The 27994-nt window shown below is 42.3% G+C and overlaps 2 protein-coding genes across 2 annotated transcripts in view; one reads left to right on the top strand and one right to left on the bottom strand.

The window, feature by feature from the left end:
* The first annotated feature begins 37 nt into the window (after positions 1–37).
* On the top strand, positions 38–21047 carry rnf5 (ring finger protein 5). Its single transcript, XM_066666953.1, has 6 exons — positions 38–867; positions 5388–5406; positions 12195–12307; positions 14256–14310; positions 16215–16326; positions 18078–21047. Exons 1-6 carry the CDS (start codon positions 716–718, stop codon positions 18194–18196), a joined length of 570 nt encoding a protein of 189 aa, XP_066523050.1. The 5' UTR covers positions 38–715; the 3' UTR covers positions 18197–21047.
* Positions 21048–24004: 2957 nt separating this feature from the next.
* The window catches only part of slc44a4 (solute carrier family 44 member 4), a 37961-nt gene continuing 33971 nt past the window's right edge, over positions 24005–27994 (bottom strand). Inside the window, exons 19-22 of the mRNA XM_066666939.1 lie at positions 26965–27035; positions 26702–26796; positions 25957–26041; positions 24005–25029 (exon numbers count right to left, since the gene is read on the bottom strand). Coding sequence (XP_066523036.1) covers positions 24926–25029; positions 25957–26041; positions 26702–26796; positions 26965–27035 — 355 coding nt within the window. The 3' untranslated portion in view covers positions 24005–24925. The remainder of the gene's footprint in view (positions 25030–25956; positions 26042–26701; positions 26797–26964; positions 27036–27994) is intronic.

Genomic DNA, 27994 nt, shown 5'->3' with positions numbered 1-27994 from the left:
TTCTGCTGTAGCGATGGCCGAGGGGAACGGTGTAACAGTGTAATGGTGGTGTAGATAACGATGGGGTTTCTTCATTTTAACCGACTGTTGTAAAAGCAGTCTTCAGTGTTCAACAGCTAGCACCAGGGCCGAAAATAAACGGGTCTAGAGACGGGATTAAACATAACTTGCTTTAATTATCGTACAGTTTTAACATAGTTTACCACATTTTAGAGGTGTTACAGGTCGTGGTGAGGTATTATAACAAATTAAAATGTGTGGTGTCAGAGGAACTGAAGCACATTGGGTTTAAATGTGGATTGAGTCGAGGAAGATGCTAAATGTTACTTGACAACCGAACACTACATAGATGATTACTACTAATATTATTAATAACAACAATAATATTAGCGCACATTTACTATTATTATTCCTAGGGCCTGTGTCTTTATTTAACGCTTTACTTACATATTATGAAATATAAACGAGGCTTTATGTTAATGAAAATGTAATTTGCGAAAAAGACTTTTATTTTGCCAAATGAGGGTGGAGGGGGCTTTTACGCTGCTACTGTTTGTTGGAGCAGGAAGGTGCAGTGGAGGAGAGTGAAGGAGCGCAGGGATATAAACAGAGAGAGGAAAAGAAGGAGAGAAAGAGAGAGGGAGGAGGAGAAGGACAGGGAGAAAGAGGGAGGGAGACAAAAACAGATAGAGAGGAGGAGAGAGAAGAGAGAGTCATGTCAGCGGCGGAGGAGCAGCAGCCCGGGGAGAGAGACACTGACAGAGAACGGGAGAGAGACGGAGAGAGAGACAGGGCCGCCTTCGAGTGCAACATTTGTCTGGACACAGCCAGGGACGCGGTCATCAGCCTCTGTGGACATCTCTTCTGGTATTTACTCCGATACTCTACTGTTATAGCACACAACACACCCCTCTTCTGGTGTTTACTCCGATATTCTACTGTTATAGCACACAACACACCCCTCTTCTGGTGTTTACTCCGATATTCTACTGTTATAGCACACAACACACCCCTCTTCTGGTGTTTACTCCGATATTCTACTGTTATAGCACACAACACACACCTCTTCTGGTGTTTACTCCGATATTCTACTGTTATAGCACACAACACACCCCTCTTCTGGTGTTTACTCTGATATTCTACTGTTATAGCACACAACACACCCCTCTTCTGGTGTTTACTCCGATATTCTACTGTTATAGCACACAACACACCCCTCTTCTGGTGTTTACTCCGATATTCTACTGTTATAGCACACAACACACCCCTCTTCTGGTGTTTACTCCGATATTCTACTCTTATAGCACACAACACACCCCTCTTCTGGTGTTTACTCCGATACTCTACTGTTATAGCACACAACACACCCCTCTTCTGGTGTTTACTCCGATACTCTACTGTTATAGCACACAACACACCCCTCTTCTGGTGTTTACTCCGATACTCTACTGTTATAGCACACAACACACCCCTCTTCTGGTGTTTACGTCGATATACTACTGTTATAGTACACAACACACCCCTCTTCTGGTATTTACGACGATGTACTACGGTTATAGTACACAACACACACCTCTTCTGGTGTTTACATTGATATACTACTGTTATAGTACACAACACACACCTCTTCTGGTGTTTACATTGATATACTACTGTTATAGTACACAACACACACCTCTTCTGGTGTTTACATTGATATACTACTGTTATAGTACACAACACACCCCTCTTCTGGTGTTTACGACGATGTACTACGGTTATAGTACACAACACACACATTTTCTGGTGTTTACGTCGATATACTACTGTTATAGTACACAACACACCCCTCTTCTGGTGTTTACGCCGATGTACTACGGTTATAGTACACAACACACACCTTTTCTGGTGTTTACGCCGATGTACTACGGTTATAGTACACAACACACACCTTTTCTGGTGTTTACGTCGATATACTACGGTTATAGTACACAACACACACCTTTTCTGGTGTTTACGTCGATATACTACGGTTATAGTACACAACACACACCTCTTCTGGTGTTTACGATGATATACTACGGTTATAGTACACAACACACACCTCTTCTGGTGTTTATGTCGATATACTACTCTTATAGTACACAACACACACCTCTTCTGGTGTTTATGTCGATATACTACTCTTATAGTACACAACACACCCCTCTTCTGGTGTTTATGTCGATATACTACTCTTATAGTACACAGGGTGTAGTACAAAATACACACTAACACATAGTACACAGGACAAACTAATATAACGCCGCTGTATTACACAGTACACACAAATTTAACACATGTACTGCAGAGTATGCACCAATGTAGTGCCCCATAGTGTACAGTACACACTCATGTAATTTTCTGCTGTTTATGTAGCTTGTTTTAATATAAAAATACATGTTAGAATATTAGAATAGAATATGCATTGCTTTCTTCAAAAATGTAACAGGATTGGGTGTTAAATTAAAATTCCATTTTTGTGAAATACTACACATTTTAAATTTTGTAACATCATATACTCACAAATAAAGATCTGATTTGCAGGATAATTACTCACTGTTAAGTCTTTCTGTATAGTGATCTTTACAGCGGTTCACCTGTGAGTGTGGAGGATAAATAAAATACTGAATGTGTTGTAGACATGGGGATGCCTGCTTCCTTTTGTTGCTGCAACCATTTCACATGACAAAACAGCTCTGAATTACTTTGTTTACTTAATTATGCAGAAATATTGGAATGATGGAAAACTGGTGGAGGTCCCCTTTAAGTCTTGTAGTGTTGTGAAAGTTGTGTGGAAGTTAAGTTGAAGGCCAGGCTTTCTCAATTCTCTCAGTGGGACTCGTCTCTCTGGAGGCTCCGTGAACTCTGGCTGGGGTTAATGAGAGATTAGGAGCTGTAGTAGGATTAAGGTCATTGTAGTGGAAGAGTAAAAATAACACACATGTGTAACACTCTCTACCTCTTGCTCAAACTCGCACACTGTCCCTTACATAATTGCTTTCATCACATCTTATTTCAGACGGTTATAGTAGGCTCCTCATCTTTTAAGGTGGAGCGGGGTGTTTGAAGAGAAAGGTGACTGTTGTTTGTACGCGGCTGAAGTGTAACGTCTAAGTTTTTAATCACTGTTTAAAACAGAAGCTCATTTGTAACTCAAGCTGTTTAGTTTTGTAGCACATTCACTCTTTTTATGTCAATACACTTAGCCCTCCCACAAATTTAGAGTCAGTTCCATCTACAGCAAAAATAAGTCAGTGTTACCCCCCTATGGAGGATCCTCATCTCGGTTGGAGCTTTTTTTTAGCGTTTTTTAGCGTCTCTCCGTTGTCTAAAAACCTCCAGATGGCGTTTCTCTGCCGTGAGCAGAGAGAGAGAAAGCCTAGCACCGGACCCAGACACTTTGTTTTTTTACCCATTTACAGACACTGGGGCTTCGTAAACACATTAGAGCGGTTTCCAGAGCAGCACATGGAGAGGAGACATACACAGGGTTTTTAAATTAAAATCTAGGAGTGTGTGAGATTTTTCCATTATATTCTTTGTGCAAAAATATTTTTTTCTCTTCTTCACAGACGTTATCCATGTACAGTACAGTAAACTATAAACAAGTCTAAAGTACAATAACTAAGGACTCGGTCATTAAGTACTGTGATAAAGACTGTTTATTCTCTGAGAGTTAATGATAGATTTATAGTTAGTTAGTTGTAATAGGTTTATTCATGTAGGACCTTTTTTTTTTCCTGAAACCAAGTTATTCTGGCTGCTAAAGTGGTTATGTGTATCTCCTCAGACATGACAGTATTGGCTTGCACAACCTCTTCTATATTTGAGATCTCTGACTGAGAGTGTGAGGGTGCATTCAGTGACACCCTTTCTCACCTTTAATGAAAGCATTAATTATTATGATTATAAAATGAAGTCTAATTATTCCTGTTATTGCATAAAAGCTTAGGTAAGTTCAAGTTTAGTTATGACTAGTTTGTAAATGACATAAAATCCATTTTAATTTTAGAAACCGAAACATATAACTCCCCTAAACTTAATGTAAGTGTTCTCCCCGTGTTCAAAAACACACGTTGGCAGGTGGATTGGAGACTCAAATTTGTCCATAGGTGTGAGTGTGAGTGTGTGTCACCCTGTGAAGGACTGGCACCCCCTCCAGGGTGTGTTCACAGTTTTAGAGAGTTTAGAGCACCTACGTTTCAGTTAAAATATCGGTACTGAACGCCATGCATCAATAAGGTATTGCAAATGAAAAAGCTATATTGTATGTCACAGTATCGTTACTCTCCACAGAGCAGGTATGATGTGGGTGGTGGATCATTCTCAGTGCTGACGTGGTGGTTGTGTGTGGATCAGACACAGCAGTGCTGCTGGAGGTTTTAATTCCCTCAGTGTCACTGCTAGACTGAGAATAGTCCACCGACCAAAACCATTCAACCAATGGTGTCCTGTGGATAGTCAGCGTCCTGTGGGCAGTGTCCTAGGGCAGTGTCCTTTGGGCGGTGTCCTGTATCCACTAGAAGGCGACCGACACACACTGTGCAGCAGCAGACTCTGAATTTAAATCTACAAGGTGGACCAACGAGGGAGGAGTGTCTCACAGAGTGGACAGAGAGTGGACACAGGGTTTAAAAACTCCAGCAGCACTGCTGTGTCTGATCCACGTCCGTGTCACTGTAGCACTGAGAGTGATCTCTCATTGCTCCCGAACCCACACAGCGACTCCAGATTTTCATCCACGACTGTGTGACATTGAGTGGGAGACGCTGATGTGAACACAGACTCTTTCAGCTCTGGACAGGCTGTAGTTTTAGTAAACACTGTGCCGTGTTTTGCCTTGTTTGGCTCCTATAGCGTTGTGTGTCAGTTTCTCCTGTTTATACAGAAACAGGAGAGATATTTATAGTCTTTGTGTTGAAGAAGTGTGGACACTTAGTCTTGGGGACTATTCTGAAGATCCTGATCGGTCTAAGACTGTGTGTTTTGGCACCACATTCCAGCTCACCTCCGTCTGTGAACTACAGCTCATTTTAAAATAAAATCCAGTCTTTCCTCTTTATATAAGAAATTTAATAAGCAGAAGCACACGTTCTGTAATGTTCTACTGTGCTCCAAAGTGTTTGGACCATATGTAATCCATTATTTATTTGAAATAATATTTATAAATATACTGGAGGACCTTTAAATATAGTATTTGTATATTTATGGCGTTAGAGGTGAGAGAGTAGAGGTTCTAGGTGTAACATTTCATTTTTTTATTCTTAGCCTAGAACTAGAGCATTGTGTTTACTGTGTAACCTAACTCTCTCTCTCTCTCTCTCTCTCTCTCTCTCTCTCTCTCTCTCTCTCTCTCTCTCTCTCAGTTGGCCATGCCTCCATCAGGTAAGACGTAAACATTATAATACTGTGTTTTACTGCGTGATAATTTATGTCAAGTTATATTAGATACTGTAAGTCCTTAATTACACTGACCATGATGATATTAATCTGTGAGAGCTGTATTCACACTCTCAGAATGAAAGGTACAGTGCAGGTACATTACTGTCAGTACAGTGTAGTGTATCTTTAAAGGTACAGCAGTGGTGTTAAAGTCCAGTTGTGTTCCTTAAAGGTTCATTACATTCTCTTCTTCAGAAGGAGAGGGGGATCTCTGTAATCTTTCATTTACAACTGTGGAGAATAAAAGAACACAATAAAAGTCACTGTTAAGTCTAGATCTTAACAGTGCAGTATATATTTCTAACACACATCATTTCTATTTATTCATCTGTGTGAATCTGAACTCTAGTGCAGTCTGTGTGTGTACAGTGTAGATTAAGACTGATGTAGTTCACTGTAGAGGGAGAGAGGAGCTGTGTGTGTACAGTGTAGTTGGTGACTGATGTAGTTCACTGTAGAGGGAGTGAGGAGCTGTGTGTGTACAGTGAAGTTTGTGACTGATGTAGTTCACTGTAGAGGGAGTGAGGAGCTGTGTGTGTACAGTGTAGTTGGTGACTGATGTAGTTCACTGTAGAGGGAGTGAGGAGCTGTGTGTGTACAGTGTAGTTTGTGACTGACGTAGTTCGCTGTAAAGGGAGAGAGGAGCTGTGTGTGTACAGTGTAGTTTATGACTGATGTAGTTCACTGTAGAGGGAGAGAGGAGCTGTGTATGTACAGTGTAGTTGGTGACTGATGGAGTTCACTGTAGAGGGAGTGAGGAGCTGTGTGTGTACAGTGTAGTTTGTGACTGATGGAGTTCACTGTAGAGGGAGTGAGGAGCTGTGTGTGTACAGTGTAGTTTATGACTGATGTAGTTCACTGTAGAGGGAGCGAAGAGCTGTGTGTGTACAGTGTAGTTTGTGACTGATGTAGTACACTGTAGAGGGAGCGAGGAGCTGTGTGTGTACAGTGTAGTTTGTGACTGATGTAGTTCACTGTAGAGGGAGTGAGGAGCTGTGTGTGTACAGTGTAGTTTGTGACTGATGTAGTTCACTGTAGAGGGAGTGAGGAGCTGTGTGTGTACAGTGTAGTTTGTGACTGATGTAGTTCACTGTAGAGGGAGTGAGGAGCTGTGTGTGTACAGTGTAGTTTATGACTGATGTAGTTCACTGTAGAGGGAGTGAGTAGCTGTGTGTGTACAGTGTAGTTTGTGACTGATGTAGTTCACTGTAGAGGGAGTGAGGAGCTGTGTGTGTACAGTGTAGTTTGTGACTGATGTAGTACACTGTAGAGGGAGCGAGGAGCTGTGTGTGTACAGTGTAGTTTGTGACTGATGTAGTTCACTGTAGAGGGAGTGAGGAGCTGTGTGTGTACAGTGTAGTTTGTGACTGATGTAGTTCACTGTAGAGGGAGTGAGGAGCTGTGTGTGTACAGTGTAGTTTGTGACTGATGTAGTTCACTGTAGAGGGAGTGAGGAGCTGTGTGTGTACAGTGTAGTTTATGACTGATGTAGTTCACTGTAGAGGGAGTGAGTAGCTGTGTGTGTACAGTGTAGTTTGTGACTGATGTAGTTCACTGTAGAGGGAGTGAGGAGCTGTGTGTGTACAGTGTAGTTTATGACTGATGTAGTTCACTGTAGAGGGAGGGAGGAGCTGTGTGTGTACAGTGTAGTTTATGACTGATGTAGTTCACTGTAGAGGGAGCGAGGAGCTGTGTGTGTACAGTGTAGTTTGTGACTGATGTAGTTCACTGTAGAGGGAGCGAGGAGCTGTGTGTGTACAGTGTAGTTTATGTCTGATGTAGTTCACTGTAGAGGGAGCGAGGAGCTGTGTGTGTACAGTGTAGTTTATGTCTGATGTAGTTCACTGTAGAGGGAGCGAGGAGCTGTGTGTGTACAGTGTAGTTTATGTCTGATGTAGTTCACTGTAGAGGGAGCGAGGAGCTGTGTGTGTACAGTGTAGTTTATGACTGATGTAGTTCACTGTAGAGGGAGCGAGGAGCTGTGTGTGTACAGTGTAGTTTATGACTGATGTAGTTCACTGTAGAGGGAGCGAGGAGCTGTGTGTGTACAGTGTAGTTTATGTCTGATGTAGTTCACTGTAGAGGGAGCGAGGAGCTGTGTGTGTACAGTGTAGTTTATGACTGATGTAGTTCACTGTAGAGGGAATGATGTGCTGTGTGTGTACAGTGTAGTTTATGACTGATGTAGTTCACTGTAGAGGGAGTGAGGAGCTGTGTGTGTACAGTGTAGTTTATGACTGATGTAGTTCACTGTAGAGGGAGCGAGGAGCTGTGTGTGTACAGTGTAGTTTATGTCTGATGTAGTTCACTGTAGAGGGAGCGAGGAGCTGTGTGTGTACAGTGTAGTTTATGACTGATGTAGTTCACTGTAGAGGGAGCGAGGAGCTGTGTGTGTACAGTGTAGTTTGTGACTGATGTAGTTCACTGTAGAGGGAGAGAGGAGCTGTGTGTGTACAGTGTAGTTTATGACTGATGTAGTTCACTGTAGAGGGAGAGAGGAGCTGTGTGTGTACAGTGTAGTTTATGACTGATTTAGTTCACTGTAGAGGGAGCGAGGAGCTGTGTGTGTACAGTGTAGTTTATGACTGATGTAGTTCACTGTAGAGGGAGCGAGGAGCTGTGTGTGTACAGTGTAGTTTGTGACTGATGTAGTTCACTGTAGAGGGAGAGAGGAGCTGTGTGTGTACAGTGTAGTTTATGACTGATGTAGTTCACTGTAGAGGGAGAGAGGAGCTGTGTGTGTACAGTGTAGTTTATGACTGATTTAGTTCACTGTAGAGGGAGCGAGGAGCTGTGTGTGTACAGTGTAGTTTGTGACTGATGTAGTTCACTGTAGAGGGAGTGAGGAGCTGCGTGTGTACAGTGTAGTTGGTGACTGATGTAGTTCACTGTAGAGGGAGTGAGGAGCTGTGTGTGTACAGTGTAGTTTGTGACTGACGTAGTTCGCTGTAAAGGGAGAGAGGAGCTGTGTGTGTACAGTGTAGTTTATGACTGATGTAGTTCACTGTAGAGGGAGAGAGGAGCTGTGTATGTACAGTGTAGTTGGTGACTGATGGAGTTCACTGTAGAGGGAGTGAGGAGCTGTGTGTGTACAGTGTAGTTTGTGACTGATGGAGTTCACTGTAGAGGGAGTGAGGAGCTGTGTGTGTACAGTGTAGTTTATGACTGATGTAGTTCATTGTAGAGGGAGCGAAGAGCTGTGTGTGTACAGTGTAGTTTGTGACTGATGTAGTACACTGTAGAGGGAGCAAGGAGCTGTGTGTGTACAGTGTAGTTTGTGACTGATGGAGTTCACTGTAGAGGGAGCGAGGAGCTGTGTGTACAGTGTAGTTTGTGACTGATGGAGTTCACTGTAGAGGGAGCGCGGAGCTGTGTGTGTACAGTGTAGTTTGTGACTGATGGAGTTCACTGTAGAGGGAGTGAGGAGCTGTGTGTGTACAGTGTAGTTTATGACTGATGTAGTTCACTGTAGAGGGAGTGAGTAGCTGTGTGTGTACAGTGTAGTTTGTGACTGATGTAGTTCACTGTAGAGGGAGTGAGGAGCTGTGTGTGTACAGTGTAGTTTGTGACTGATGTAGTTCACTGTAGAGGGAGTGAGGAGCTGTGTGTGTACAGTGTAGTTCGTGACTGATGTAGTTCACTGTAGAGGGAGTGAGGAGCTGTGTGTGTACAGTGTAGTTCATGACTGATGTAGTTCACTGTAGAGGGAGCGAGGAGCTGTGTGTGTACAGTGTAGTTCATGACTGATGTAGTTCACTGTAGAGGGAGCGAGGAGCTGTGTGTGTACAGTGTAGTTTATGTCTGATGTAGTTCACTGTAGAGGGAGCGAGGAGCTGTGTGTGTACAGTGTAGTTTATGACTGATGTAGTTCACTGTAGAGGGAGCGAGGAGCTGTGTGTGTACAGTGTAGTTTATGACTGATGTAGTTCACTGTAGAGGGAGTGAGGAGCTGTGTGTGTACAGTGTAGTTTATGACTGATGTAGTTCACTGTAGAGGGAGCGAGGAGCTGTGTGTGTACAGTGTAGTTTATGTCTGATGTAGTTCACTGTAGAGGGAGCGAGGAGCTGTGTGTGTACAGTGTAGTTTATGACTGATGTAGTTCACTGTAGAGGGAGTGAGGAGCTGTGTGTGTACAGTGTAGTTTATGACTGATGTAGTTCACTGTAGAGGGAGCGAGGAGCTGTGTGTGTACAGTGTAGTTTATGACTGATGTAGTTCACTGTAGAGGGAGCGAGGAGCTGTGTGTGTACAGTGTAGTTTGTGACTGATGTAGTTCACTGTAGAGGGAGTGAGGAGCTGTGTGTGTACAGTGTAGTTTATGTCTGATGTAGTTCACTGTAGAGGGAGCGAGGAGCTGTGTGTGTACAGTGTAGTTTATGACTGATGTAGTTCACTGTAGAGGGAGCGAGGAGCTGTGTGTGTACAGTGTAGTTTATGACTGATGTAGTTCACTGTAGAGGGAGCGAGAAGCTGTGTGTGTACAGTGTAGTTTATGACTGATGTAGTTCACTGTAGAGGGAGTGAGGAGCTGTGTGTGTACAGTGTAGTTTATGTCTGATGTAGTTCACTGTAGAGGGAGCGAGGAGCTGTGTGTGTACAGTGTAGTTTATGACTGATGTAGTTCACTGTAGAGGGAGTGAGGAGCTGTGTGTGTACAGTGTAGTTTATGACTGATGTAGTTCACTGTAGAGGGAGTGAGGAGCTGTGTGTGTACAGTGTAGTTTATGTCTGATGTAGTTCACTGTAGAGGGAGCGAGGAGCTGTGTGTGTACAGTGTAGTTTATGACTGATGTAGTTCACTGTAGAGGGAGCGAGGAGCTGTGTGTGTACAGTGTAGTTTATGACTGATGTAGTTCACTGTAGAGGGAGCGAGAAGCTGTGTGTGTACAGTGTAGTTTATGTCTGATGTAGTTCACTGTAGAGGGAGCGAGGAGCTGTGTGTGTACAGTGTAGTTTATGACTGATGTAGTTCACTGTAGAGGGAGCGAGGAGCTGTGTGTGTACAGTGTAGTTTATGACTGATGTAGTTCACTGTAGAGGGAGTGAGGAGCTGTGTGTGTACAGTGTAGTTTGTGACTGATGTAGTTCACTGTAGAGGGAGCGAGGAGCTGTGTGTGTACAGTGTAGTTTATGTCTGATGTAGTTCACTGTAGAGGGAGCGAGGAGCTGTGTGTGTACAGTGTAGTTTATGACTGATGTAGTTCACTGTAGAGGGAGTGAGGAGCTGTGTGTGTACAGTGTAGTTTATGACTGATGTAGTTCACTGTAGAGGGAGTGAGGAGCTGTGTGTGTACAGTATAGTTTATGACTGATGTAGTTCACTGTAGAGGGAGCGAGGAGCTGTGTGTGTACAGTGTAGTTTATGACTGATGTAGTTCACTGTAGAGGGAGCGAGGAGCTGTGTGTGTACAGTGTAGTTTATGTCTGATGTAGTTCACTGTAGAGGGAGCGAGGAGCTGTGTGTGTACAGTGTAGTTTATGACTGATGTAGTTCACTGTAGAGGGAGCGAGGAGCTGTGTGTGTACAGTGTAGTTTATGTCTGATGTAGTTCACTGTAGAGGGAGTGAGGAGCTGTGTGTGTACAGTGTAGTTTATGACTGATGTAGTTCACTGTAGAGGGAGCGAGGAGCTGTGTGTGTACAGTGTAGTTTGTGACTGATGTAGTTCACTGTAGAGGGAGTGAGGAGCTGTGTGTGTACAGTGTAGTTTATGACTGATGTAGTTCACTGTAGAGGGAGAGAGGAGCTGTGTGTGTACAGTGTAGTTTATGACTGATGTAGTTCACTGTAGAGGGAGAGAGGAGCTGTGTGTGTACAGTGTAGTTTATGACTGATTTAGTTCACTGTAGAGGGAGCGAGGAGCTGTGTGTGTACAGTGTAGTTTGTGACTGATGTAGTTCACTGTAGAGGGAGAGAGGAGCTGTGTGTGTACAGTGTAGTTTGTGACTGATGTAGTTCACTGTAGAGGGAGAGAGGAGCTGTGTGTGTACAGTGTAGTTTATGTCTGATGTAGTTCACTGTAGAGGGAGAGAGGAGCTGTGTGTGTACAGTGTAGTTTATGTCTGATGTAGTTCACTGTAGAGGGAGTGGGGAGCTGTGTGTGTACAGTGTAGTTTGTGACTGATGTAGTTCACTGTAGAGGGAGAGAGGAGCTGTGTGTGTACAGTGTAGTTTATGTCTGATGTAGTTCACTGTAGAGGGAGTGGGGAGCTGTGTGTGTACAGTGTAGTTTGTGACTGATGTAGTTCACTGTAGAGGGAGCGAGGAGCTGTGTGTGTACAGTGTAGTTTATGTCTGATGTAGTTCACTGTAGAGGGAGAGAGGAGCTGTGTGTGTACAGTGTAGTTTGTGACTGATGTAGTTCACTGTAGAGGGAGCGAGGAGCTGTGTGTGTACAGTGTAGTTTATGTCTGATGTAGTTCACTGTAGAGGGAGAGAGGAGCTGTGTGTGTACAGTGTAGTTTATGTCTGATGTAGTTCACTGTAGAGGGAGTGGGGAGCTGTGTGTGTACAGTGTAGCGTTTAGATAAACCTCCTCTTTCAATGACCTACAACACTGTTTGTGTGGACTGCAGGAATAAACACAGACAAAGGCCTTCGGATCCGTGCGGACAAGGCCTTGCACTTTAGTGCTGTATTGTTTTCTCCTTTTTCTCTCTCTCTCTCTCCTTTTCTCTCTCTCTCTCTCTCTCTCTCTCTCTCTCTCTCTCTCTCTCTCTCTGTGTCTTAGTGGTTGGAGACAAGGCCGAGCAGACAGCAGTGTCCTGTGTGTAAAGCTGGAATCAGTCGAGACAAAGTTATTCCTCTATACGGACGAGGGAGCACGAGCCAGGAGGACCCCAGGTCTATCTCTCTCTCTCTCTGTGTCTCTCTCTCTGTCTGTCTGTCTGTCTGTCTCTCTCTCTCTCTCTCTCTCTCTCTCTCTCTCTCTCTCTCTCTCTCTCAAATGAACAAAAATGAACCTTGAATAGAAATGAGGGGGTGGGTCACAATTATTAATTCATTCATTCATTTATTCATTCATTCATCTGTAACACCATTATTGTAGTTTTCTGGTGGTTTATTTTCAAAGCCCATGTCTCACAGAGTTTCTAGACTGTGCTCTCGTAGGCGACAGTGAGCCCAGGTCGTCAGCATAGAGCAGACAATTAATTATTTAATTTGGGTGTCATCTAAAGTGAGACCGGGTGTGTGACTGGACTGGTTCAGTTTTCCAGCCAATTCATTAATATAGAAATGAAAGAGAGCGGGACTCACTCCTCATGACTGTGGAGAGTAATCAGTTCTGCGTGATCTGATTTTCACTGCGTATTTACTGTGGGAACACACTGATTTAATGACATCATACATGCCCTCCCCAAACCGAGTCAACAGCTGTGTGGAAACCCATGAAGCATGTGAAGATGGTTTTTATTTTGGTTTAAATATTTATCTATTAGTGTGTGGAGGGTGAAAATGTGGCCTGACGTTCTGTATTTTGGTAAAATTTCGACCTGAGAACCTGAGAACGTTGTGATGTATGAGGAAGTGTGTGAGCCTGGAGTTCAGGACGCTGCAGAACCCCTTGCCCAGGTCACTGCTCAAACACACTCCAGATTTATCTCCAGATTTAAATATGGCCGTTATGGGTCCTTCATCCCAGACTCTGGGGAGGTGGCCTACATTTAAAATGAAATTAAATCATATTAGAATAGACAGTCTGAACTTCTGATGTGTGTGTTTTAACATTTGGTCTAACTCCCCGGCAGTGCCACGGGTCTCTGAGTTTATTCTCGAGTTCTTTGGGACGTCCAGTGGGTTTTTGGTCATTTTTAATAGCTGATGTTTGTAGTTTTTTTTTTAGATGTTTCTGATTGTTGTATTCATCTCGATTGATGACAGTTAAATCATCCTGGTGTGTTCTGTTTAGTGATTTCTAATTGGTCCAGAATGAGTTGGAGTTAATAGACTTCTCAGAGTCCTCTATTTGACCTTGTACATGTTTGTACTCTTTAGTTTCCAGTGTGTGTTTATATTCTTTAAGTTTTATAGAGTGCCTGATTATGTGGGTCTCTCTGTTTCTGATTGGATACATTCAGAAGCCCCCCTCTCTCGTGTCTACAGTCCTGATCAAACCATTGGTTTTCTCGAGTCCTCTTTGGTTTTCTTTCACTGAGGCTCAGCTCTGATGATGTCTCGATGGTGTGGTCAAAGACACGGTTTAGACTTTCCACAGCCACGTCGACTCCCTCTGAGTTCTGAGGATATGAGAGCGTCAGGAAGAAGTCGAGGAGTGTCTGGATTCGTTGGCTGTTAATAGCCTGGAGGTATATTTCAGGACTGTCCTGAGTCCTCCTGGGAGTGTTTTTAAGTGAGTAGAGTCTGCAGGGTCCTGTTATGAATCAGTCGGTGTGTTGAAGTAAACCCCTGTGCTCAGAGAGGGGTGTGTGTGGTTTGACTGTGAAGGCTCTTAGGAAGGTCCAGGTCCAGGTCTGTTATGATGTGGTCCGCTGTGCTGCTGCCAAGAGCTGAGCTGTGTGTGAACTGACTGGAGGAGTCCCCTCTCATCCGTCCGTTCACGATGGACAGACCCAGGCTTCCACAGAGCTGCAGTACGTTTCTTCCATGTGAATTTACTCTGGGGGAGTACGTGGGGGAATGAACAACCCCTGTTATGAAGTGGTCTCTCTCTCTCTCTCTCTCTCTCTCTGGTCTCTCTGTCTCTCTCTGGTTTCTCTGTCTCTCTCTCTCTCTCTCTCTCTCTCTCTCTCTCTCTGTGGTATTGAAGATGTTTTGTTGTACTCTGTTTCAGATTGAAAACTCCACCCCGACCTCAAGGACAAAGAACAGAACCTGAGAGTAGAGGGGTGAGTCTTCACTCACGCACACATTCACTCACTTATTCACTCATTCATTCATTCACTCACTCATACGTTCCCTCACTTATTCACTCATTCATACATTCTCTTATTCACGCACACATTAACTCACTCATACATTCTCTCACTTATTCACTCATTCGTTCCCTCACATTCACTCACTCACACATTCTCTCACTTATTATATTATTCTCTCACTCATACGTTCCCTCACTTATTCACTCATTCATACATTCTCTCTTATTCACTCACTCACACATTCTCTCTTATTCACTCACACATTCACTCATTCATACATTCTCTCACTTATTCACTCATTCACTCACTTACATTCAGTCACTCACACATTCTCTTATTCACTGATTCACTCACTCATACATTCTCTCTTATTCACTCATTCTCTCCTTTACATTCACTCACTCACACATTCCCTCACTTATACACTCACTCACACATTCTCTCTTATTCACTCACACATTCACTCACTCATACATTCTCTCACTTATTCACTCATTCACTCACTTACATTCACACACTCATACATTCTCTCACTTATTCACTCACTCACACATTCACTCACTCATACATTCTCTCTTATTCACTCATTCACTCACTTACATTCACTCACTCACACATTCTCTCACTTATTCACTCACACATACGTTCCCTCACTTATACACTCACTCACACATTCTCTCTTATTCACTCACACATTCACTCATTCATACATTCTCTCACTTATTCACTCATTCACTCACTTACATTCACACACTCATACATTCTCTCTTATTCACTCACTCACACATTCTCTCTTATTCACTCACTCACACATTCTCTCTTATTCACTCACTCATTCACTTACTCACACATTCTCACTTATTCACTCACACATTCACTCACTCATTCGTTCCCTCACTTATTCACTCATTCACTCACTCATACATTCTTATTCACTCATTCACTCACTCATACGTTCCCTCACTTATTCACTCACTCATACGTTCCCTCACTTATTCACTCACTCACACATTCTCTCTTATTCACTCACTCATTCACTTACTCACACATTCTCACTTATTCACTCACACATTCACTCACTCATTCGTTCCCTCACTTATTCACTCATTCACTCACTCATACATTCTTATTCACTCATTCACTCACTCATACGTTCCCTCACTTATTCCCTCACTCATACGTTCCCTCACTTATTCACTCACTCACACATTCTCTTATTCACTCACACATTCACTCATTCACTCACTTACATTCACTCACTCACACATTCTTTCACTTATTCACTCATTTGTTCCCTCACTTATTCACTCATTCACACATTCTCTCACTTATTTACTCACTCACACATTCACTCACACATTCTCTCTTATTCACTCACTCACACATTCACTCACTCATACATTCTCTCACTTATTCCCTCATTCACTCACTCACATTCACTCATAAATTCTCTCACTTATTCACTCATTTACATTCACTCACTCATACATTCTCTCACTTATCACTCACACATTCACTCACTCATACATTCTCTCACTTATTCACTCATTCACTCACTTACATTCACTCATACATTCTCTCACTTATTTTTTCATTCACTCACTCACACATTCTCTCACTTATTCACTCACTCACACATTTCCATTCAAATGGCCACCCACAGAAAACCAGACCTTCACTCTTTCTCTCTGTAGTGTGTGACCTGTGTGTACGAGTGTGTGATTGTAGTTGTATGATAAAATGTAAACAGGCTCAGTCTGCTGTTGTGTTTGTTGATGAGGAGTGTCCCTCTCGTTCTCTGTGATGTTCTAGATACCAGCAGGTTCTCTGTCTTGTTCTAGATACTGATGTGTTCTCTCTGTCTGTGTCTTTAGCCGTTTCAGGGTTTTGGAGACACAGGTTTCCACATGTCGTTTGGAATCGGAGCTTTTCCGTTCGGTTTCTTCACCACAGTCTTCAACACCAACAACCCCTTCCACAGAGCAGGTCAGAGCCGGCCCCGTCGCTCACTAATGTAAACACAGACCGCTGGGGACCGGGGCACTGCCTTGCTTCTCATCGCTTACCCACTTTACACTGCACTTTCTCCAAAAACTACACCTTACACATCAAGACAATCATTGAAGTCCTCACACTTCCCTCTGTCCACTCAGTGCTCATATTGTTACTGACCCCCGGGGGCTATTTACACTCAGCAAACACCCAGCGCTGCAGTGACGCTGACCTGGTGGTGGTGGTGGTGTGTTAGAATGTGTGTTGTGCTGGTACGAGTGGATCAGACACAGCAGTTGCTGCTGGAGTGTGGGCTTCCTGACCAGAAAAAACAGGGTGTGGTCCACCTTTTATGATCTGTGTGTTTTAGTTTCTCAGAGAGCCTGCTGTAAGATTGCTATAACGTGACACCTCTGGTGAGTTTAATCTCCGTGGGAACGGTCTCACTGTAATTTTACCGTGTTATTTCATTATTTTTGGCCATTTTTATCCTTTTTTTACACAATGTTCATGTGAAAATTATGGAGCCCCTAAAGCAAGGGTCGGCAACCTTTACCACTCAAAGAGCCATTTGGACCCATTTCACACAGTAAAGAAAACACTGGGAGCCACAAAACCCTTTTGAAATTTTAAATGAAATAACACTAAAATAACAGGGTTATAACAGGTGTTACATTTGTGAAATTAATGAACGACTGCTGAGAAAATGAAATAACATTTCTGCATGCAACAAAACATTTTTAACTCCGAAAAAAAAGACGTCAGGCTGAAAGTAAAATACTCAATGTCTATTTGAGTCCTTGTAGTAATGAAAAAAAAGCCGAACTTAAATTATCCACTGGCAGTAAACAAAAATGCTGTCCTCTCTCTGCGTGCCATCATTATTTCACTGGCGCTGTGCAGTCAGCGGTCAAAAAGTTCAAGAAACCGCACACTGACGGGTGTCGCACACTGGAAGTTGTGACGTGTATCAAGAGCGACAAAAATATTTTAAATATTAATGTTACAAGATCGCCATAATCTTCATAGAATTACGTTTTGAAAATGAACGAACTGAAATAATATACATTTTAATTAAATATTCATTAGTTATTTTCAAAAGCTGAGCCGCATCAGAGGGATGAAAGAGCTGCATGCGGCTCTGGAGCCGCGGGTTGTCGACCCCTGCCCTAAAGTGACATGGTGGGTTTATTTAGCAAATCATGACCACGAAATAATATATTGAGGCCACAAAATAAAATTTTGAAACTTGAACCAAGGGACCTGCACACAGCAGCTGAACAACCACACAATTAACCTTTGAGATTAAGTCTAACACCGGACTGCAGTGGGTTAACGTTAATGCACACTGCCCTGAGGTTCATGGACGAGGAAAAGCAGCGCGGATTAGAGAACGTTCTCCAGGAGGGAGATGTGGAGGAGAATCAAACAGCAAAGATGGTGGAAGACAATGTAGGTTTGTACAAGTTTTGTCAGAGTGCGCAGTCATTTCATGGCCTCAATATATTATTCGTGGCCTCAAAATGCTCTATAGTGGCCACGCCACGACTATAAACCCACTCTGTCACCTTAGAAAATAGAGGATAATCGTTTAGAGAACTTTAACACAAGTAAAACCTCTCAGTCCTGCGAAATATTTTAAAATAACATGAACACACACGTGTAGAAATGGACTCCACAATGGGTTAATATCGTTATTTAGATTGTTGTATTGGGATTAATTTAGTTTTTCCTTGTCTCTGCAGACCCTCAGTACGCAGGAGACCATCAGGACAACGGCAACCAGAACAACGGCAACAACTGGCAGGACTCGCTCTTCCTCTTCCTCGCCATCTTCTTCTTCTTCTGGATGCTGAGTGTGTGAGAGAGAGAGAGAGAGAGAGAGAGACTGAATGAGAGAGAGACTGTGAATGAAAGGGAGACTGTGAATGAGAGAGAGAAAGGAGGGAAAGTAAACACACACACACACACACACACACACACACACATATATATATATATTACGGTACTGTTATTAGATCTGTGTTATGTCTTGGGATGTTTTTCTATTTTTGGTTTTTGGGAAAAAACAGATTCACACCCACTACACTCCTCTTTCTTTCCTCTATTACCATCTGTCTATCTCGTCAAGTGGGTACACACACACACACACACAGCCGTTACACAGTGTAAGCTGTTGATCCGGACGTTATTAAATTTACTCATTAATGATGATATCCTGAACAGACATGAACTCACTCCTCCAATCACTGTTGTCTCTGGTGTTGCCGCGGCAACAGCAAGGTTGACTGATTTGTCTGCGGGACGCTTGCCCTCCGCCTCCTCCTCTCGGACGGGGTTAGTTTTTTCGAACTGCGCGACCGAACCCCTCACTTTGGGAAGCAGCCCATTAGCACAGTTTATCTTTTTGCACTTGAACACTTTCTGCTCTCTGGGGTGTGTGTGTGTGTGTGTGTGTGTGTGTGTGATATATATACCACTATATTAAGACCTTCACCTACAGCGTATTAGGCGGGGTGTCCTTTTGCTCACTCCTAGATAGGTTTAAGATATAAACACGGTTTCCTGTTGTTTATCTGTGTTTGATTGTGATGGCCTTTACACAGAGATACAGTGTCCGGTGAAGAGGAGCAAACCACACGGTTTAGAGAGAGAGAAGGAGAGAGAGAAGAAAAAACAGAGCTAAACCCAGAATGGCTCCCCACTCTCTGTGTGTTCTGCTTCTACACGTGTTACCGTTGTTCCCTCCAGTTAAAATGGCCGTGGTTTGTTGATGTTGTAGAGTGACAGTAAGTGAACACAGACGGCACAGAGAACAGCATTTTTTAATGAAGCACAATGTTGCTATTTATTGCTGAATTTTAATATATTTAGAGAGAAAAATACAAACAGAATTGTGTTGTGCAATAGTTCTGCCGCAAACATTTAATAATAAAATCAGCAAATAAATTCTAATTATGCACTACATATTTATAAAACGTTTTCATATTTAAATGTATTCACTTATTTCCTCTTAGAAAATCAACAAAGCCATGTACGTTTGATCTGGGGTGTGCCTGAACTTTTGCAGTCGTTTATTATGAGACCTGTGTTGTGCACTATGTAGGGAACAGGGTGCGGTTTGAGACACAGCCGAAGAGTTTAACAGTGTTTAACGTGTTAAAATAAAAACATTATTAATGTGTAAAAGAAAGATTAGTATACAAACACACACTCACACTGACAGACACACACACACACACACATCTCTGCCACTCTGGAGGACGTCCCCTTCAGGGCGATTATAAACTGAAGCTCTTTTCTAACCTTTAACTGATCTAACCGTCATCTTTTTCTCAACTTCAGCAGTGGATTTCATACCAAAGAAAATATATAGTTATTCACTGAGCGTAAGTTTAGTGACAAACTGAGGGAAATCGCTTAAAATAAACGTCTAAATAAATAAAAGAATTAATAATGTCGCTGTAGGCACGAAATCCTCGTCTCTCCTGAAGAGGACTTCAGTAATTTAGAGGCCCTGCCGTACCGGTCGAGTCATTATGAAGATTCGACTCTGAGGTTGTGCACCTCTCTGTAATCAGGGTCCTGTCCATGTGAGGATTTCTGGGTCAAATCCCTGCTATCATATCCTGTGATTTTAAGAAGGAAAAAAAAAACAGTCCCAAACCAGATTAGTGTTGTTCTCTGTCATTGCTCTGAACCGTGAGGTCTTTAAGGAGCTGAGTATAAATTCTTACCCTCCTCCAGAATTTACAAATAGTGTTATTCCACCAATGAGGAACCGGAAATTTCTGTGAGTGAGTGGAGATAAAGAAGCTCCAGAAAGATCTCAGAGCCTCAAATAAGGTGTTATGTGTTAAGTGGAGCTGGGCGGGGCATTTACAGAGTGTTATAGATATTAATAAAAGGAAATAAAACAGGAAGCTGTTCCGTCTGGGAGTACAGCTCCAGGAGAACTCCAGGAGTGTTATAAACCCACAGCACCTCCTCAAATCTGAGACAAACCCGGACCAATCCTCTCAACTCCACACTGGAGTGAGTTTGATGTCGTCATATAATCAAACTAACAGTCTGGTTCCTGACTGGCCTCGCGATTCAGAGGAAAAAGAACTGCATCAAAACTGTATCTGATTTAGATCTGAGTCTCGTTTTTCTCACAGAGAAATCCAGCTGAGACCAGGAACTCCTTATATGGGCATGAGGCCTATCTCCAGGTGTCTACAGGGGGAGATATCTAGAGTTTTCTGTGTACGTGACTAAGAAAGAGACGTTAACGAGGGAGAGACGAGGGTTTTGAGCGACAGCAGGACGGAACCGTAGATGAATATGTGAAGTGTTAATGTCACTATAAAGTGGTTACAGCGGGGGGGCGGTCTGTGTTGTTATGGTCCCCGCCCCTGTCCCTGTCTCCAGTGTTTCGTCCCTGAGCCGGAGTCAGTGTTCAGAAAAGCTTAAATAAATCAGCTCTGTAAAAGTACTTAGAGGCCCAGGATCTTCAGGATCTGAACTGGAGAATCAGTTGATTACGCCATGACTCCAGTGGATCGTTTTACTCGAAAATAATTTTGCTACTAGATATAATTTCACTGAGATGTAGACTATAAAAATGATTGATGTTTATTGGGGGGTTATTTTCATTATTCCAGTGTATTTCTCCTACTCCATTGAAATCCAGACAGTATGATTATAATATTTAATAAATAAAACTCTGTGAACATGGAAATGAAATAAGTGTGGTGTACTGATTTGTTATTGTTTCACAGCTGTAGGATTAATTCACTTTGTAGAAATATTAATAATATATTAACAGTATGTTTAATATACAGCTTTCCCGTCACAGTTTCCCGTCATATTAAATCATTTTTAAAGGATCATAACGATGATGAGGTGCTCAGAGTTTCACACGCCTGCTGTTCTTGTGCAGAAATGTGGAATGAGTGCATTATATTAAAACTATTATTATTTTACACACTTTTTCTATAAAGGAGATGAAGAATCATGGTTCTCTCTCTCTCTCTATGTCTCTCTCTCTCTCTCTCTCTGCTACATCCAGGCCACTAGGTGTCAGTATAAAGACTAATAATATAAAGAAGACTCGATGGAGTAGATGACCGACTACTCCTTTAAGTCACTGTTTCCAGTTTCGATTTCAGAGTTAACGTGACAAATGTGTAAAGTTCGTAACGTCCTGTTTGTGTTAATAATTTATAATTAATTCCACCTACCAACTCGTGTTTTTGGAGCATGGGAGGAAACCCACGCAGACGCAGGGAGAACACACCACACTCCTCACAGACAGTCACCCGGAGGAAACCCACGCAGACACAGGGAGAACACACCACACTCCTCACAGACAGTCACCCGGAGGAAACCCACGCAGACGCAGGGAGAACACACCACACTCCTCACAGACAGTCACCCGGAGGAAACCCACGCAGACGCAGGGAGAACACACCACACTCCTCACAGACAGTCACCCGGAGGAAACCCACGCAGACGCAGGGAGAACACACCACACTCCTCACAGACAGTCACCCGGAGGAAACCCACGCAGACGCAGGGAGAACACACCACACTCCTCACAGACAGTCACCCGGAGGAAACCCACGCAGACACAGGGAGAACACACCACACTCCTCATAGACAGTCACCCGGAGGAAACCCACGCAGACACAGGGAGAACACACCACACTACTCACAGACAGTCACCCAGAGGAAACCCACGCAGACGCAGGAAGAACACACCACACTCCTCACAGACAGTCACCTGGAGGAAACCCACGCAGACACAGAGAGAACACACCACACTCCTCACAGACAGTCACCCGGAGGAAACCCACACAGACACGGAGAGAACACACCACACTCCTCACAGACAGTCACCCAGAGTGGGACTCGAACCCACAACCTCAAGGACCCCACCTACCTGCTGCACCACGTGCCGCCCCTAATTAAAAACATGTATCTCCAAAAATAATAATGTCACAGGAGAAGGAAAAAACCCTCCACTTCTAGCGATTAATTCAGAGAAATTTTGGAGTGTTTGTATCGGTCATTCATCGTTAGTTGTTCACACGGTGTGACGGACAGCTGCTGTGTTCAAATGATGTAGTTATTAACCTCCACAAACATGGAGATACATGTTTTTAATTGGATAGTGATGATATATAAAAAGTGGGCAAACATTTTTGTACCTTGGTCAGAAATGTTCTGATTGAAAATAATAATGAATGAGAAATAATAACAAAGTGGAACTAATCTACAGAGAACACTCTTCTGAACTCTTTAAAGCACCGCTACACGGACTGTGCTGAATTTAACACGTTAGAGAAAACACAGCATTGACAGTCAGTTTATAATTTGTTCACTAAAATATTCACAAATTATTATTTTCAAAGCTGAAGGCCTGAATATTGAACATATTTGACAACATTCTTTTGCAAACTTTCGTAAAATAAATGTTTTAATTGGAATAAGATTCTACAATTTATTTATTTAATGCCTGCAATTAAATGTGGCATGAATAAAAAATACAGTATATTATTTTTAATTAGAATTAGCATTATTTAACTAGTATATATACACACACACACACTTTTGTTTAAAGCTCTGGCACTTCTGATTGGCTGTAGATGTTGCCATGGCAATGAGCCAATAAGAAATGAGAAGACAGGCATGTGTTTTGGGGTCATCCCTGGTCAAATGACATGTTTTTCTAGGTTTAAAAAAAAGCCCATTTTAAAACAGAGTTGATTTTTAAAACCCGGGGGAGGATGTGGCCTTGATGTTTCAGTTTTTCTGATGCTACATTTTGCAGGAAAACTCCACTTCTCAGTTCTGCAGACGTGTCCAGGTGTGTGTGTGTGTTTCAGAGTGATTTATTTCTGTTCGGTCCATTTTACAAAGCTCAGTTTATTTTATTAATTAATTAATGGATAGATTCCTGAATCCTGGATTAAACTCCAGATCATTTTCTTTGAAACTGAAATATTCACAGCCTTTCACTGTATTATTATTATTATTATTATTAATGTACATACCGCCGTGTTTAGTGATGATAACTGATGGATCTATAGAGGAGCAGGTGTTTTTGTTTGTCAGTTTATCTGTTTAATTGATGGTGGTGTGACCTTCATTACACTGACACTTTAAAATCAACAGGGAAAAAAGCTTCGAACGTCTTTGATATAAACACTGAGGTATTGATTATTGCTTCACTCACAGCAGGGGTCTCAGGTGTGGTGGGTGTTATCAATATTTACAAATGATTGATATCCTTCATGGTTTTCTTTTCAGTGTAACTTCACTGACCCGGTTTATGACAGAACCTCTGACACATCCAGGCCACTAGGGGTCAGTGTAACAGCTCTCAGAAATGAAGAGACATATCAGTAGAGGAAATGACTGCCATTTTACATTTAGCTTGTTCTGTTTGTCTTTGGTCACAGTGAATGGAGAGATGAGAGAAGACTGCTGGGGACGGAAATAGAAAAGGCAAAAATGAGTGAAAGATGGAGAGAAAATATCCCTAAGAAAGAGATGGGAAGGGAACGAGATACCAGTGAGAATAATGAGAATGAAAGAGGAGAGGGAGAGGAGATAGAGAAACAGTAATATTTCATATAAAACTCCAGAGAAAAGAGTCATAAACAGTGGTTAATATTCAGCGTTTTTATTAAATAGACTTTACATCATTATTCTAAAGGCGGCTTAGACACAGAAATCACACACAGCGGCCCACTCCATCTGATCCCACTCATCCAACATAGTTCTCTTTACTTCAAAAATAAAACTTTGTTCTGGCACAAAAACAGTCTTAAAATCTGGTAAAAACATGGCTTTATTGAATCCTAGTAGTTTAGTTTTCTCTTGGAAAGGCACAGTAATCAACTCCACCTAAAAAACTAAAGATCTCATGTGTTCATCTAAATCATTTTAACACACGAAACAATCATCATCATCATCCAGCTCAAGCTCCTGAGGCTTTCACAGAAACTCTGTTCCAACCTGGAGTTTTTGGCCCAGCGCCGGAGACGAAGGAGGCGCTGGTGAGTCACATTCGAGGAAAATAAAACGGCACAAGATCTAAATGTTTGGTGATAGAAGACAACACCTTATTCAGGAGTAAATAAATAAGGAGCGCAGACTGAGATGAAGAGGTTTGGCCGATACCTCACAGAGATTCTGAACAGAACACGAACAAATAACACGAACAAATAGCTATATTTCTTCAAAAAAAAAATCCCAATAAAGAGTTACTCAAAGATAATGAATGTGATGCTTCGGAAATCATCGTTTTAACGTTAAGTTATTTACAGTGGTGAAGGACGGTGTGTAATGGATCCTGAGTAAACATGAGTTTAAGAGCTTCTAAAAGTCAACGAGTGTAAAATCCCTGATTCCTTTAAGTGTGAGCGTCTGTGTTAAGCTCTAACTGCAGTGACGTTTATAATAATAATAATATAATAAAACACCAGCGCACTGAGGTCTGGTGAAGAGAGACTGAGAGATTGTTTCTGTGGAAGAAAGTGACGGTGCTCTGTGGGAGTTTGTTGGGGGAGGTTTATCCTCCTCCTCCTCCTCCTCCTCATCGTCATTTCTTTGGCTGTTTGTTCTTCTTGTTGAGGATCTTCATCAGGTTTTTGGACATGTAGTAGGGCTTCTCCGCGCTGCCGTCGTTCCTCTCCAGATCCTCCACTGAGGACACAACACATTCATTAATGTTTACGGCCTTCCTTCTGATCCAGACTGATCTAGGACTGAATCCCCTCACTGACGCCACTGCTACACACGAGTCTCCTGCCCACAGACTCTTATTGTGAAGTGTGGTGTTCCTGCCCGAGCTGGGAACTGAACCCAGGTCTGTAAAGGTTTTATAAGGACAGGGTTTGCCTGGTACACAGCAGTTCAGATTAAAGATTTATGAATATATTAATAACATCGATTATAACATCATTCAGCGAAACATAATCACCACAGGTTTCAGTAATATTTCTGCATTGTGTTGGAAAGTTCAGTCCTGTCCCATTCTTCCACTGGATTGATGGATGGATGGATGATATAACTAATTAATTAATTAACAGAGGACATCTAATTAAGCACGTGATTAAATAAACATGTTGAAATATCTTTTAACATTTATAACATGGGAAATGAAGAACCGTATTACTGAGGTTAGGTTTAGCTTAGGGCTGGACGATGCGGCCTAAATTTATATCACGATATATTAATATCGGTCGATACGATATAGTTCCGATATCGATATAAACAATGTAAAAACTACAGAGAGACTGCCTCGAACAAACAAAAAAAAAACATGATATCACCCTCAAACAACCTACCGGCTTTGTCAAAGTTACTGTTTTTAAACAGATTTATAAATTGAGTGCTGAACTGACAACAGCACCCTTAAATGACCGTCAGTCAGTGACAGATGCTGTAAATAATGAAGATATGTTTAAAATCATATCATTTTTATCAAAACATTTACATTGTGATAAATATTGATATTGAATTATTGTCCAGCCCTAGTTTAGATAAAGTAATCATTTCTATGGAGGTCCTCAAATGTATAGCAGAACCAACATGTGAGTGTGTGTGTGTGTGTGTGTGCGCGTTACTCACAGAAGCAAAGGAAGAGTGTATCCACACACATATTGTACACGCTGAAGAATCCATGAGCGATCAGATATGATCCTACCACCACAGTCTGCAACAACACACCACACTCAGTTACATTAACACACACGCATACAAGGGTGAAAGCCAAGATTACTCAGGGTACAGGTGTGTATTTGTGCCTAGAGCTTGGTTGAAATGCACAGCCGTGAAGTCTTTAATGCTGAGGTGTTCACAAACATTTTGGGGAAAAATGTGCTGCCTTCTAGGTGACGTCTTTTTCAAGGATGACACTACTTGTTTCAGTCAGAGATAAGATCAGAAACACATGCCACACTGTGCATGTTACAGCAGCATGGCTTCATGGTCATAGTGCACAGGATCTAGACCAGCCTTCTCGCCGTCCAGATCTGTCTCCTACTGAACATGTGTGGCACGTCATGAAGGGCAATACACAACAGTGGAAACGCCGGCCTGACGTTGAAGAAGGAACACTTCAACATTCACAAATAAAACACTGTGTCCTCTGTTCTCAAACTGTTACTGAGCACCGTTAAAAAGGACAATCAAACAAATTTGAAATGTGCCTAAAGTAAGAATCATTCGCAGAAGGATTCAACTGAAAACAGGTCAAAACTTCAGCTGTCAGCTTTCCTTTACATTTTTTTAACTTAATTTTACTGAGTTTTTTTGAGCTGCAGTTTAAAAACCAAAGTAACATAAGAATAAACAATAATTAAGATTGACTCACAATGATGGGCATCCAGTAATAATTCAGAGCTGACGCCTTGAAGGTATTTCCTGGAATCTGTATCTTACCAGAGAAGAAGAAAAACGCCAACACACCTGAGAGACAGACAGACAGAGAGAGAGAGAGAGAGAGGGATTAGATTTAATAAAGTTATAGAGATGGAAAAATTACTTCTGCAAATGTAAAGTTTTTGTTGCTGAGGTAAATACTGCTCCCTAATGTGTGTGTGTGTGTGTGTGTGTGTGTGTGTGTGTGTTTCTTACCGACTCCTCCCACCACCAGCAGCTTCCCGAAGAACAGCAGCAGATCTGTTACTTTATCTAGAACCACCACCCTGAACACAGAACATTACGTAACTGTTAGAGTCAACTGATTAAAGCATTTAATCACATTAACCTCAATGACGTTCTGTGATTGATCATCATTAATCACAGGTTAAAAAGCCTGTATTTACTTTATTCATTCATTTATTTATTTATTTATTTTTTGGGGGAAGTACAAAGTAAATGTGTAGAGTGCGATGTACGACAAACTGGTTGATGTCCTTTTTATTTTATTACAGTTTTTCAGAGAAGACTTTATGGTATTTGAATTATTGATGTCAATGTTTGTGTGTAGTGTGTTAAATATTAAATATTTCAGAACTGATGTCCAGTCTGCTATTTTTGATTTGGTCTGTGTGCACAGGGAGGGCAATGCACCGTAACACTTACGATTACGATGGAATACAACCCAATATCTAAATAAAAGACTGTATCAGGAATCTACCACCTGGTGGCCACTGGTAGAACAGCCAGAGAACTGATTGATCCCGTTTCCTGGCCCTGAGGGAACCCCATGATCTGTGAAATACCTCAAAGGGCCAGTGTGCAGGATCTTAACTGTCTACTAGACACTAATAAATAATAATCTATCATTTTGGGGGTGTTGGGGAACTAGAGTCTTAGTTTGGTGTTAAGCTGAGATCTGAGTACTGTATAAAACACCTGCACTACACTGTAGTACTGTGTAATATCGTAATAGGAGGTCGCGTATCCACTGTACACAAGTCCATCCATCCATTATCTGTAACTGCTTATCCAATTCAGGGTCACGGGGGTCCAGAGCCTACCTGGAATCATCGGGCGCAAGGCGGGAATACACCCTGGAGGGGGCGCCAGTCCTTCACAGGGCAAGACACACACACATTCACTCACACACTCACACCTACGGACACTTTCGAGTCGCCAATTTTTTTTGGACTGTGGGAGGAAACCGGAGCACCCGGAGGAAACCCATGCGGACACGGGGAGA

Source organism: Hoplias malabaricus, chromosome 4 (genome assembly GCF_029633855.1).
Source record: "Hoplias malabaricus isolate fHopMal1 chromosome 4, fHopMal1.hap1, whole genome shotgun sequence".
NCBI lineage: Eukaryota > Metazoa > Chordata > Actinopteri > Characiformes > Erythrinidae > Hoplias > Hoplias malabaricus.
The sequence above is the reverse complement of the archived record's forward strand: the minus strand, read 5'-3'. Positions and strand labels throughout refer to the sequence as shown.

Excerpts from the sequence above, each read along its gene's own strand:
- rnf5 (XM_066666953.1), top strand. The coding sequence starts at position 716 with ATGTCAGCGGCGGAGGAGCAGCAGCCCGGGGAGAGAGACACTGACAGA. Across the intron at positions 14,311-16,214 it reads CAGAACCTGAGAGTAGAGGG|CCGTTTCAGGGTTTTGGAGA; the intron begins GTGAGTCTTCAC and ends CTGTGTCTTTAG. Across the intron at positions 16,327-18,077 it reads CAACCCCTTCCACAGAGCAG|ACCCTCAGTACGCAGGAGAC; the intron begins GTCAGAGCCGGC and ends TTGTCTCTGCAG.